The following is a 14,113-nucleotide window of genomic DNA, read 5'->3' on the forward strand; positions in this document are numbered from 1 at the left end:
GGAAAATCCACAACACCTTCCATATCAATTTATTACAACCTTTGAGATGACAACTACCTGTAAACCTTGTCTATGAAAACCCTCCTTTGCTAGATGAAGAAACTAAAATTCTTGAGCCTGAAAATATTATAGATACTGACTTTATGACCACTAGAACTAGCCGTAGATATTCTAGATATTTGGTTAAGTTTAAAAAACATTCTGTTGAAGAGGCCCAATGGATGCACGCTAGAGACCTAAGTGCTTTTCCCACATTGTTAGCTCCACATTGAGCTAATAGCAATTGAGGACAATTGCTATTCCACCCCGGGGGTATGATGCCAAGAGGCATATTCCACGGTGGATTCGGTGAGGTTTTGCGGTGGATTTTGTAAAATTTTATTACCGAGGCTCATACACAAGGTGGATTCTTTGTGCGAAAAGTCGATGGGGACGCCTATATTTTTCGGGCGTCTTATTAATTTAATGTGTAAGTGGGTGATTCCATAGCGCCCTTCTCACAACTTCTGGAAGCTGAAAACTAGGACGAAAGCTAAAGAAGGAGGTCTAAGCTCCAAAAAGGCTACACACGGTGTCGAGTCGAAGGGAAGCAGAAGAAAAAGTTGATCATAAGGAAGACTATCAACCTTTGCAACTTCGAAGAGGAGCTGGACAGAAGGAAAACGGAGAGGATCGGAATCGAGAAGGATTTCGAAAATAAGAGGATGATACATATGGTATATATGGAGCGGAAGGAGACACAGGAGAGCTCAGAATGAAGAAGAAGACGAGCTCAGCATGGGCACAATGAGCAAGCTATTGAACTATATCATCGGATGCAACAATCTTCTATACAACCAGATGGGCATGTCTTTGTTGCCGTTCTCAAAGCTTGCACTAATTTAGCAGACATTAAACACGGACTACTGATACATTGGCACATCATAGAAAATGGTTTTGAGTCATCCACCATTGTTGTAGCCAATGCCTTGATTGATTTATACACAAAATGCGTAAGGATTCAAGATGCACAAAATGTGTTTGATAAATCAGTTAATCGGGATGTTGTGACTTGGAGTATACTCGTTGCAGGCTATGCTCAGGATGGCCATGAAGGGTCAGCTATTAAGATTTTCCATCAAATGCAGGACGAGGGCATAGAGACAAACATTGTAACTTGCAATGCAGTACTTGGAATTTATGCCCATTAAGGGCAGTTTCAGGAAGCACTTTATTTTCTGTGGCAAGTGTGTCAAGACGGTATACAGCGAGAGAATGTTACATTTGTTTACATGTTAAAAGCATGTTCAAATCTCAATCAGGTCAGAAAGATTCACAGACAGGCTATTGAGGTGGGCTTTGAGTTTGATGTTTTAGTTGGCAATGCTTTGATTGACAGGTATACAAAATGTGGGAGCCTGCTGGATGCTGCAACAGTGTTTGACCTTCTTGAGGATCGCAATGGAATTACATGGAATTCAATCATCATAGGCTATGCTCAATGTGGTTGTATTCATGTAGCCATTCAGTTTTTTTGAGTATATGCAACATGAAGTCACCGAACCAGACAATGTATCCTAGAATGCCCTGATTGCTGCACATGCATCCATTGGAGAAAGTAATGAGGCCTTTAAGTTGTATCAACAAATGGTTGACATAGGTGTGGACGTTGACAATGTCACCTTCGTCAACATCTTGAAAGCTTGTGTGGCAGCAGATAGCATTAAGTTGATTCATGCTGAGGTAATTGCATGGGGTTTCCACTTGGATGCCATGGTCAGGAACACCCTCATAGACCTGTATGGTAAAAGTGGATGTCTACCAGATGCTCAAAAAGTGTTTGATGTGCTATCTGATGGCAATGTAGGAACATGGAACACAATGATCGCAGGGTATGCTCAACATGGTATTGGTGACTGTGCCCTGGATCTCTTTGGGAAAAAGCAGTGGCAGCCTTGCTGGAAATCTTATATGTATCTTATGGTGTTAGAGAGCTTGCTAGAGACAAACCTAGCCTTCTACAGAATCATAGATTCCAACAGTAAAGCATTGCCATAGAGTATGTTAAACTCGCGTAGGGTTTAATAATTTCTGATCAGAAACTGGCCTTTGATTACTGGAACTGGTGATGCTTGGATTCAATAGATCTTCAGGCTGTGAACAACAAGTTTATTGAACAGATGCATGTTAAAATAACAATCTGTGCATTCAATATGAAGAGTCTGGAGTTTACTGTTGCATAGCCTGATCTCACTTGTTTAATCTTCTATCTTGGAATTTCTCAAGAATCTTTGTGGTTGTGACTTTACTTTAGAAAACCCTTCGACATCTTTGGTGAACTTGACGTGAAAGCGTCGCATAAATTTCAGGATGGGAGATACTTCAGCATCATTTTCAGCCTCTTCTACAATTCCTGCTTCGTCCTCTACTGTAGCTCCATCATTGACTGCTGCTTCAAGTACTTCAACGGATGATTTAAACCAAATTTTGCAGAATATGTCTATGTATATACAGCTTCAAAATCAGCAGACACAATTGTATATGCAACAGCAGCAGCAATTGCATCAACAACAGTTGTCTCAACAAAGGCAACTATATTCGGAGCAGGAGAATGCAATCAGTGCGACTAAGGCGATTGAAGCAGTTGAGAATGAGAAGAAGCTATTTGATGGTCGTAATGTTTCAACATATTTGAAGACATATGAGATCAAGATGGGGTTTTTTGGAGTTCCAGCTGGACTTATGAGTAAGTATTTCCTTCGTCTTGTCACACCCGCCTTGAGGGCAAAAGTGACTGATCTTTTTATTCAAAATTCGCATTGGCAAGATTTTAAGAAGGCCCTGAAAGAAGAGTATTTCCTTGAGGACTTTGGGATGGCTACACGGCGATCATTCCGAGAGTGGGTCTACATGCCAAACAAAGGTCTAGCTGCTTCAGAGTTGATTCGAGAATTTGAAGAGAGGTATAGTCATCTTGATGCCACTGAACAAAGAGCATTGGATGTTGAGAAAGTTGAGCTTTTCTTGCAAGCTGCAGATCCTGCTCCTCAGGAAGAATTAGGAGAGCTTCTTGAGGATCGCACGAAGCCTATGGGTCTTAAAACGGATTGGCAAGATGCCCAGGATGCAGTCTCGACTTTGACCAAGAGGAGGATATGGAAGACCCGCCTACAGAATGGATCTATGACACTGATGTCGTCTTCTGCTCCTATGCCTGCTTCTATCCCTATTATTTCTTTTCTTCCTCAGCCAGTTTCTTGGCCTATGCCAGTGTCTACTATTTCTACTCCTTCTATTCCTCCTGTTCCACGACTGATGCCAGCACCTTCTGCTCCAAAACCATCCACTCCGTCGGTGCCTTCCTCTCTTGATGATATAATCAAAGGAATAACGGATTTGACACTAGAGTCAATTAAAGCAGAATTGGTGGGAAAATTGAAAGAGCAGTTTGCTTCGACTGCACCTACTATTTCTTCTAGTGCTCCTACTGCACCTAGGAGTGCTCCTAGTGCACCTAGGAGAGATCGAAGATGTATTTGGTGTGATAGCACGGATCATCAGTATTGCAGGGATTGTGAATCTTTTCAGGATGCAAGGAGGAAGAATTTGGTATTTTGGGGATAAGATGGTAAGATTTGGTTGACTGAAACAGGAGCTCCGCTTGCTACCAATTTTGGGAAAGGCTGAATGAAGAAGTTAGTGGATGACATGGCTGCGCGTACTTCTTATGTGGTAGCTGTTGAGATATCGAGCTCCACTCGTGATATGCCAGGGTGACCGTTGTGTATTTATGTCACCGACTTGTCAGTTGTTGCAGACGCGGTTGGTACGCCGCCCATGAATAATAGCTACATGATAGCTATCCTTATCTACTCTAGTTCGTGGCTCAGTTAGTATGCCACCTTAGCTAGTTGAGTTTGGTTTGAGACCCATATCTAGGGTTCTTCTATTTCTTTGTACTTGAGTTCTTTTGGCTTCCACAACTAAGAAGAGGAAAACTATTTTCAGCCTCCACCCTTGTGTGTATTCCCCCATTGTGCAAGCAAGAAAGATACAAGTGAGACTCCTTCCTTCTCTCCCACAATCTTGACATGGTATCAGAGCCTTGTTCGTGGTAAGGAGCTCAAGAAAGCAAGCCAAGCTCGCGGTGTTCTGGTAAGAGGAGTAGTGTTGCTTTCATTTTCTGTTTTGGGAGCAGATCTCTGCAGGTAGCACAGCTAGAAAGTGCAGGAGTGCATTGTCTCAGGTTGAGACGCCCTTCGCGGTGAAGCAAGAGGGCAGTTTTGGAGGCCATTTCGGGGCCTGTTTTGGAGGCGGAAGTTTTCTGCATGCACTCAGGAAAAGACCCAAATTTATGCTGTGCAGCCACTGTTCTACAGGTCGGTGAAAAGTTTTTCTGTAGAAATTGCATCGTATGCTTGTGCACAGAGACATTGGGAGTTACAGAATCATCCTTGGTTCATGTTTATGCAAAATCGTCACTAGGAAGTGACTGTGTGGTCAAATACCACTTTCGTCAGTTTTGCAGATTTGCCCTTGTGAGGGTGAAGCTGAGTTTTTGCAGTGACAGAATTTTTCGCAGTGTTCTGTAATGGCGTCTGATTCTCTCTCACAGATTGTCACTGAAAAGCTTGACAAGAACAACTTCCAAGCATGGAAGTTTAGAATGACGAATTTCCTTATGGGAAAAGGATATTGGGAATTTTTTGCAGGAAATGAAGAAGAACCAGTTCTTCCTGATGTTCCCAATCAACAGCAAATGCACGCATTCAAAGCATGGCATGAGAGAGCCAGGAAAGTTATGTACTGGCTGTCTATCAGCATTTCAGACTCTATGACTGTGCATATTCAGGATGCAAGTACGCCAAAGGAGGCATGGGATACTCTGTCAAAGATGTATAGCACAAATACGCAAGCCAGGAAAATGCAACTCAAGCAAGAGTTGCACAATGTGCAAAGAGAAAATATAAGCATCAATGACTACCACATGAAGGTGAAGAAGATTGCAGATGCACTTGCTTCCATTGGGTCGCCAGTGGAAGATGATGATTTAGTTTCTGTGACCTTGAATGGTCTAGGAAAGGATTATGCGCAGTTTCGGACATCCATTTCCGTCCGTGAAAGATTTCCTGATTTTGAGGAGTTGATTGCTCTTCTAATTTCTGAGGAGCAGAGAAATAGTGGTGCATCTTCTTCAGGAGGAACTTCAAAAGAAACTGTCTTCTACTCAAATGCTGGAAGAGGTAGAGGCAGAGGTAGAGGAGGCCGATTCGGAGACCGTGGTAGAAATCAGAAATATGCAGCAAACTCAAGAAAACCAGTCCTATGGAGGAGGACGTGGTAACTCTAGAGGCAGGGGGAGCCAAAGAGGTCGTGGTGGATGGCAAAGAGGCCAAAATGCAAACAGTAATGTTGAATGCTACTATTGTGGTAAAATGGGTCATATGGCTAAAGACTGCTATAAAAAGCAGAATGACATCATGAATGGAAAATTGCAACAAGGGAATTATGCATCTTCTAGTAGACAGGGTGATGACAGAAATGAGCATTTGTTTATGGTGCAGCACATGAACAATTCTGTGACAAGTGCAGAAGAAAGCAATGATGTATGGTATGTTGACTCAGGTGCATCAAACCACATGATAGGTCATGCAGAATGGATGGAGGATGCAAGGAAAATGGAAAAACCAGGATTTGTGGAGACTGTGATGATACTGCACATCCGATTGTGCAGATTGGAAAAATTCCTTTGTCTATGCAGGATGGGAAAAAGAAATACCTGTCCGATGTATTTCATGTCCCGAATATCACCAAGAATCTGGTTTCTGTTGGTCAAATGGTTGAGCAGGGCTTGCAGGTCAGATTTAATCCTCATGGATGCTTTGTTGAGGATATGAAAAATAAAGGTCGCTTGATAGCAAAAGGAAAGAAGAAGGGCAGAATGTTTACATTGGATGCAGACATGTCTGAATTGAGTGCAGCAATGTTTGCACATGGGACCGGTGTAGTTGCAGATATTGATATCTGGCATAAACGCATTGGTCATGTTAATGTACAGCGACTTAAATCAATGTAGGCCCAAAATATTGTTGCAGGATTGCCTAAATTCAAGGTTGCAGAAATGCATAAGGTATGTGAATCCTGTCAGTTTGGAAAACAGGCAAGGAAACCATTTCCTAGACATGTTCAAGAGAGTAAGAAGCCATTGGAATTAATCCACTCTGATGTGTGGACTATTAAAGGTGCATCTCTTGGAGGCTGTCATTATTTTGTCAGTTTTATTGATGACTATAGCAGAAAAGTTTGGGTGTATTTTATGAAAAAGAAAAATGAAGTTTTTGGGCATTTCAAAACTCTTAAAGCTATGGTTGAAAAAGAAACAGGTCTGCAAATAAAATGCCTAAGGTCAGATGGAGGGGGAGAGTACCTCTCAAATGTGTTTGCAAGGTTCCTGCAGGAGCATGGCATAAAGCAACAATATTCATGCAGTCATACCCCACAACAAAATGGAATTGCAGAAAGGAAAAACAGGCATATTGGAGAGGTATCTCGTGCCATGCTCAATGAAAAAGACTTGCCAGATTTTTATTGGGCTGAAGTAGTTGCTACAGCAGTCTACATAATGAACAGGACTCCCACTGCAGCAATACATGGAATGACTCCAGAGGAGAGGTATACTGGTAGGAAACCAGATATTTCTCATTTGAAAATTTTTGGTTGCATTGCCTATGTACATGTGCCAAATGAGTTGAGATCCAAGTTGGATCCAAAAGCTGAGAAGTGCATCTTTATTGGTTACTCTCTGCAGCAAAAAGGGTATAGATGCTATAACCCTTCTACTCGTAAGTTTACAGTGAGCAGAGATGTTGTTTTTTATGAGATGAGTAGCTGGTATAAACCAGTAAATGTGATTGATGATGTAGATGCACAAAATGGTAATGCTGCACAGAATTCACAGCAGCAGTCACAAAATATTAGTGGACCTGGAGCGCCCTCTAGCAGTGGTTCACATTCTTCGCCATGGACAGGTAGATTGAGATCAGGAGAATCTTCTTAAAGTAATGCAGATAGTGGTATGCAGGTATCACGAAAAGGAAAAGAGAAGGTTGATCAGCCCATGTTTGATGTGAATGCAGGTCACTCTTATGTAGATGGTGAATCCAGTGGCTCAGAACAGAGCATTGATGATGAGTTGGGTATTCCTTCTATTATTACACCTGGAGTAAGGAAGACCAGGGATGTTTTGAGGGCACCTGGGAGTGAACCCACTTTGCGCAGGTCTACTAGAGTTAGGTATCCTGTGGATAGGCTGAAATATGATGGATTTACAGCCATTCACTATGCATATATGGTCAAGGTGATACAGGAACCAGAACCCACTTCTTTTGAGCAAGCCATGGGAAAAGAAAAATGGGAGAAAGCCATGGATGAAAAAATGGATGCCTTGGAAGCAAACGCTACATGGGAATTGGTACCTTTGCCTAAAGGTAAGAATGCAATTGGCTGCAAGTGGGTTTATAAGGTGAAGTACAATGCTGATGGTTCTGTGAACAGATACAAGGCAAGATTAGTAGTCAAGGGGTATGCACAAACATATGGCATTGACTATGAAGAAACATTCAGTCCGGTTGCAAGGATGGCAACCGTAAGAGCAGTCATTGCTATGGCTGCATCAAAGGGATGGTCTTTACATTAGATGGATGTAAAGAATGCCTTCTTGCATGGTGATTTGCAAGAAGAGGTCTATATGGAGCAGCCACCAGGTTATGTGCATGTTGTTCATCCTGAGTTTGTTTGCAGGTTGAAGAAAGCCTTGTATGGCTTGAAGCAAGCACCTAGAGCATGGTCTGACAAGATAGGACAGTATCTTGTCACTATTGGCTTTCAGATTTCCAAGGCAGATTTCTCACTTTATGTGAGAAAAACAGAGAAAGGTATTATGCTACTTGTCATTTATGTTGATGATTTGATTATGACAGGTGACAGTGATGAAGATATCCTTCATGTGAAAATGCTATTGAAGCAGAAGTTTGAGATGAAGGATTTGGGAGAGCTGCGTTATTTCTTGGGCATTGAGGTGATTAGATCACCAAGTGGGATACAGCTCTTACAGAGGCAGTATGGATTGGACATGCTGTCCAAATATGGGATGATAGGCTGTAAGCCTATTTCAGTTCCTTTGGAGCAGAATGTGAAGCTGAGCGCAGATGCAGGTGAGCTTCTGGAAGACCCTACTATGTACAGACGCATAGTAGGAAGCTTGATTTATATGACTATTACCAGGCCAGATTTGAGCTATGCTATTGGATTGGTAAGTCAATTTATGCAGGCTCCAAGGAAACCACATTTGGATGCGGCTAGACGCATACTCACGTATGTGAAGTCCACATTGCAGTATGGACTATTTTATGAGACTGGGGTTCAGATACAGTTGCATGGATACACTGATGCTGATTGGGCTGGTAGTATTTCTAATAGAAGATCTACCAGTGGATATGTGTTCTCTTTTGGGAGTACTGCAGTCACTTGGAGCAGCAAGAAACAGCCTACAGTTGCCTTGTCGAGCACAGAGGCTGAGTACAGGGGTGCAGCAATGGGTGCATGTGAGGTAGCTTGGTTGCATAAGCTACTTTATGATATGCATCAGTCTACAGATGGGCCAGTTGTCATTTATTGTGACAACATGAGTAGTATACACTTGGCAAATAACCCAGTCTATCATGCTAGAACAAAGCACATTGAGGTGCATTATCACTATGTGCGAGAGAGGGTTTTACTAGGTCTTATTGATCTAGTTTATGTCAGCACAGAGGATCAGGTAGCTGACATATTTACGAAGGCATTGGACGCAGAGAAACTGCGCAAGTTCAGAGACCTGCTTGGTGTGCAGGAATTGGGATTGAGCTCGAGGGGGAGTGTTGAGATATCGAGCTCCACTCGTGATATGCCAGGGTGACCGTTGTGTATTTATGTCACCGACTTGTCAGTTGTTGCAGACGCGGTTGGTACGCTGCCCATGAATAATAGCTACATGATAGCTATCCTTATCTACTCTAGTTCGTGGCTCAGTTAGTATGCCACCTTAGTTAGTTGAGTTTGGTTTGAGACCCATATCTAGGGTTCTTCTATTTCTTTGTACTTGAGTTCTTTTGGCTTCCACAACTAAGAAGAGGAAAACTATTTTCAGCCTCCACCTTTGTGTGTATTCCCCCATTGTGCAAGCAAGAAAGATACAAGTGAGACTCCTTCCTTCTCTCCCACAATCTTGACAGCAGCTAGAGGAGATGCTTCTGCATATGGAGTTTAGATTGAGAAAGGATCAGATAATCAGTCAGCATTATGGACTTATGCTATGGGGACGGCAAAGAAGGGAAAAATTCAGCAAACTGTTTTGACTAGTGCAAGCTCTAGCATCAGATCTGAGACATGTTGGGATTCGCCTGTTGACAGGTACACTATTTATGCCTACTTGGCTAAGTCTCAGGGAGCAGATATACTTGTTGAGGAGAAGCGTAAGAGGAATGAAGAAAATCCAAGTGCAGCTAAAAAGACTAGAGGGGGTGAGTTTGTTACTCCACCTACTGTAGGACCATCTTTGAGACCAGGGCCAGAACGGCAGATGGAAGATGCTCAAAAGAAAGAGAAGAGGCAAGAGCCTAGAGAGAGAAAGCAGCCAGGATTTAGATTGATGTATGATATTGAAACATCTACGGACATGAAGAAAATTTTTAATGACAAGATACTTGGCAGTGAGGTGACTTTTACTATTTCTAAGGTTTTGGGCATCTCGAAAAGAGAGTTTCAAGATCAGTTCCAAGAAGTCCTGAAGAGGAAAATACATGCATTGCCTACTACTGATACACAGGGAGTTTTGATTGGGGAGTTGGATGAGGGTGAGGATGAGGTTATGGTTGAGAATGCTTCTGTTTTTCCATAGATAGAGAAGAGGGTTCAGCCTATGCATTATGCTGAAACTGATGAGCCTGTCTTGATACCGCGTAGTCACTTTTCGCAGAGTCATTGGGCTAGGGCAACTACAAAGACGATGGTAAAAATTGGAGAGAAACAGGTGCCTTATGTTGCTTTGGTGGATCATGGTTCAGAGATTAATCTCATAGTTCGTGGAGTTTATGAAAGTAACAGATGGCCTATGGATGTAGAGCATGGGTGGCGTATGAGAGCCGCCAACAACACTGCAGGTGATTTGTATGCTGCTTGTCCCAGTGTCAAGGTTTCTATTGGAGATGTAGAGGAGGATTTCCATTTCTTTGTGCAGGATTCATGCTCATATCCCATAATTCTTGGATAGCCATTCATCACAGAGATGTGCATGGAAACAAAGGTAATGGATGATGGATCTGCTTATGCACGGATTCGTAGTAAAGATGGCATGAATGCAGTTCAGTTTATGACTATGTGTGTGAACCATGTTAGAAATAGGGATACTCTTAGAGATGCACATTTGCCCACTGTGAGGGATTCGGGTTTTCATTATGTACCGCTGTTTCGCGAGACGACAGTGGTACAGAGCAGAGGAGATTGGAGTTCTCGCCTCTTGGCAGCAGTGTTTTCTCTTCCAGTTTTGTTGAGATTTCAGTAAACAGTTCGATGAGTTATCAGAAGATTTCTAAGTTGCCTAGAGCTGCCAGGCAGTACATATGCAGGAAGGAGAAAATTTTGAAAAATGTAGGTATTTTAGAGGATGATGAACATATAGATGGGATGTATGATAGTATGATTTGTGCAGATACGATGATAGAGATGGAAAATATGCTAAAAACTGATATGCAAAGTTGTCACAGTAATGTATTAGTGCAATCCCTGGACATGTTTCATGAAATTGCAGATTTTGTGTCACAGATAGAGTCAGAGGCTGAGGTGACTCAGCAAAAAGTATTGAGTGCTGAAGAAATTCAGCAAACAAAGTTTCTGGCTGATTATGATAAGCTTACAGAGTCATAGAGGGCTGAAAACTTTCAGCCAACAGAGTTTACTGCTGAAATATTTTAGCATCCACAGTTTAGGGCTATTCCTATGCAGTCCATAGAGCAGAGGGCTAAGGATATTCAGCCACACCAGAGTGCAGAATTGTTGATTTACAGCAAGATTTGAGTAATACAGAGGATCATAATGAAGCTAGGGTTGACATGAAATACAAGACTGTGGATAAGAAGGTGGATTCTATAGGCAATATTACAGAGTATTGTTCTATCATTTCAGAGGTACAGAGATTCATTGGAGCTTGTGTGTTTTACATGATTTGAATACCTCATTTTGCACACATAGCAGATTGTTTATATGAGCTGTTTCGAAAAGGGTAGAAAGTTTTTTGGGATGAGAGCCACACTAGAGCTATGCAAAAATTGAGAAAGTTTTTGCAGATTTTTTGGAAGATGGTGAAAAGATGGTTTGGGCTGTATATAGTCAGACATGTCTTTGATAATGCAACATATTAGTTGACAGAATTGGATGGGACAGTGCTTAGAGTTCCTATTGCAGGAAAAAGAATCAAGATTTTCAAGAAAAGAGATGATGAGGATTATGCATTGGAAGTTTTTGCAAGAGAAGAGCAACGAGAAGAAACTTCAATAGAAGAGACAGATGATATGACAGATAATCTTGCCGAAATACCGAAAATATACAATGAAGAGATTAACCTGTTCGTGGATCTTGATGATAATGATCATGGGTAGTTGGCCCATTCGGAGGATGCCCAAGATTAGAGGGGGTGCATGTCGTACTGCTGCGCATTCGAGGTGTGAAATTCACCCAAAAGTTGTATGTGTGCAATTTGATACTTTGTACATACTTAGTCATTATGTTTGTATTTTTATTCTGCGTGGTAATATAGTAAAGAGGGGCTAGAAAAGGATACTGTTGTTAGTAGTGCATTGGTTGGTATGTATGCCATGTGTGGTTTATTTGTAGAAGCACAAAAAGTGTTTGACAAGCATCGACTTTGTAGCGTAATCTCGTGGAACATGTTAATTTCTGGATACATCCAACAGGGAGTTGTTGAGAAAGCACTTCAGTGTTTTGATGCATTTTGAAAGCTTGTGGAATGACAAGAGCTATAAACACGGGCAAAAAAGTACATGCTCAGATTATCGAAGGAGGTTTGCTAGTGAAAGATCTTTTTTATTGGCAATGCTATAGTCGACATATATACTAGATGTGGCTTAGTTGCAAAGGTACAAGAAGTCTTTGACAAACTTCCAGTCCGAGAAGTGGCTACATGGAGTGTGCTAATACTAGGATATGTACAACAAGGTTATGCTGAAGACTGTGGCAGCACAGGAGCAGTCAATAAGGATCGGAAAATTTATGCTATGATTGATATAGCAAGGGCCGCTTTTCTTTGTGCCATTTATGTTTTCGGGGAAGGAAAAGAAACAGATGCTATTTTGAAAGGGATGACTATTTTTGAAATGGGGGCTTTTTGGGGGGAAGACGAAATCAAAGAGCTCTACATCAACTTCTGGTCCTGGGTATGCCAGCGTTGGGTCTCCAAGTCACTTTCGGAATGCCTCTCTGAGCTTGTCGATGCCGTCGGCCTCTTGAAACCTTTCTGACATCACTCTCTGTATAGTTGATCATTATGTCGAAGATAGAGAGGTGGAGAGATTGAATGTCCAGTGTGAATTCAGGGGCTTCAAGGCTGACGACGCTGGAGACCTGAGCTGACTGAAGATCGATTGACTGATCGATCGCATCATCCTTCGCAACGCCTTCACCTCATGGTCGAAGCCATGCCGTTCTGACACCTTCTGGAAGCTGAAAACCAGGACAAAAGCTGAAGAAGGAGGTCTAAGCTCCAAAAAGGCTACACACGGTGTCGAGTCGAAGGGAAGCAGAAGAAAAAGTTGATCATAAGGAAGACGATCAATCTTTGCAACTTCGAAGAGGAGCTGAACGGAAGGAAAACGGAGAGGATCGGAATCGAGAAGGATTTCGGAAATAAGAGGATGATACATATGGTATATATGGAGCGGAAGGAGACACAAGAGAGCTCAGAATGAAGAAGAAGATGAGCTCAGCTTGGGCACAATGAGCAGGCTATTGAGCTATATCATCGGATGCAACAATCTTCTATACAACCAGATGGGCATGTCTTTGTTGCCGTTCTCAAAGCTTGCACTAATTTAGCAGACGTTAAACACGGACTACTGATACATTGGCACATCATAGAAAATGGTTTTGAGTCATCCACCATTGTTGTAGCCAATGCCTTGATTGATTTATACACAAAATGCGTAAGGATTCAAGATGCACAAAATGTGTTTGATAAATCAGTTAATCGAGATGTTGTGACTTGGAGTACACTCGTTGCAGGCTATGCTCAGGATGGCCATGAAGGGTTAGCTATTAAGCTTTTCCATCAGATGCAGGACGAGGGCATAGAGCCAAACATTGTAACTTGGAATGCAGTACTTGGAATTTATGCCCATCAAGGGAAGTTTCAGGAAGCATTTCATTTTCTGTGGCAAATGTGTCAAGACGTTATACAGCCAGAGAATGTTACATTTGTTTACATGTTAAAAGCATGTTCAAATCTCAATTACGTCAGAAAGATTCAGAGATACGCTGTTGAGGTGGGCTTTGAGTTTGATGTTTTAGTTGGCAATGCTTTGATTGACAGGTATACAAAATGTGGGAGCCTGTTGGATGCTGCAATAGTGTTTGACCTTCTTGAGGATCGCAATGGGATTACATGGAATTCAATCATCACAGGCTATGCTCAATGTGCTTGTATTCGTGTAGCCATTCAGTTTTTTTGAGTATATGCAACATGAAGTCACCAAACCATATAATGTATCCTGGAATACCTTGATGGCTGCACATGCATCAATTGGAGAAAGTAATGAGGCCTTTAAGTTGTATCAACAAATGGTTGACATAGGTGTGGACGTTGACAATGTCACCTTCCTCAACATCTTGAAAGCTTGTGTGGCAGCAGACAGCATTAAGTTGATTCATGCTGAGGTAATTGCATGGGGTTTCCACTTGGATGCCATGGTCAGGAACACCCTCATAGACCTGTATGCTAAAAGTGGATATCTACCAGATGCTCGAAAAGTGTTTGATGTCACTATCTGATGGCAATGTAGGAACATGGAACACAATGATTGCAAGG

General features: G+C 42.0%; 2 protein-coding genes across 2 annotated transcripts; both read left to right on the forward strand.

Annotated features, from left to right (window-relative positions):
* The first annotated feature begins 988 nt into the window (after window positions 1-988).
* Window positions 989-12,551, forward strand: LOC148015066 (putative pentatricopeptide repeat-containing protein At3g15130). The gene is made up of 6 exons (XM_087665170.1): window positions 989-992; window positions 1,072-1,166; window positions 1,302-1,482; window positions 1,640-2,020; window positions 2,125-2,199; window positions 12,136-12,551. Exons 1-6 carry the CDS (start codon window positions 989-991, stop codon window positions 12,549-12,551), a joined length of 1,152 nt encoding a protein of 383 aa, XP_087521296.1.
* Window positions 12,552-13,055: 504 nt separating this feature from the next.
* On the forward strand, window positions 13,056-13,757 carry LOC148015067 (pentatricopeptide repeat-containing protein At1g19720-like). Its single transcript, XM_087665171.1, has one exon. It carries the CDS (start codon window positions 13,056-13,058, stop codon window positions 13,755-13,757), a length of 702 nt encoding a protein of 233 aa, XP_087521297.1.
* The last annotated feature ends 356 nt before the right edge of the window (window positions 13,758-14,113 follow it).

This window comes from Lygodium microphyllum, chromosome 24 (assembly GCF_053477565.2).
Source record: "Lygodium microphyllum isolate KBCC chromosome 24, Lygodium_microphyllum_v1.1.10, whole genome shotgun sequence".
NCBI lineage: Eukaryota > Viridiplantae > Streptophyta > Polypodiopsida > Schizaeales > Lygodiaceae > Lygodium > Lygodium microphyllum.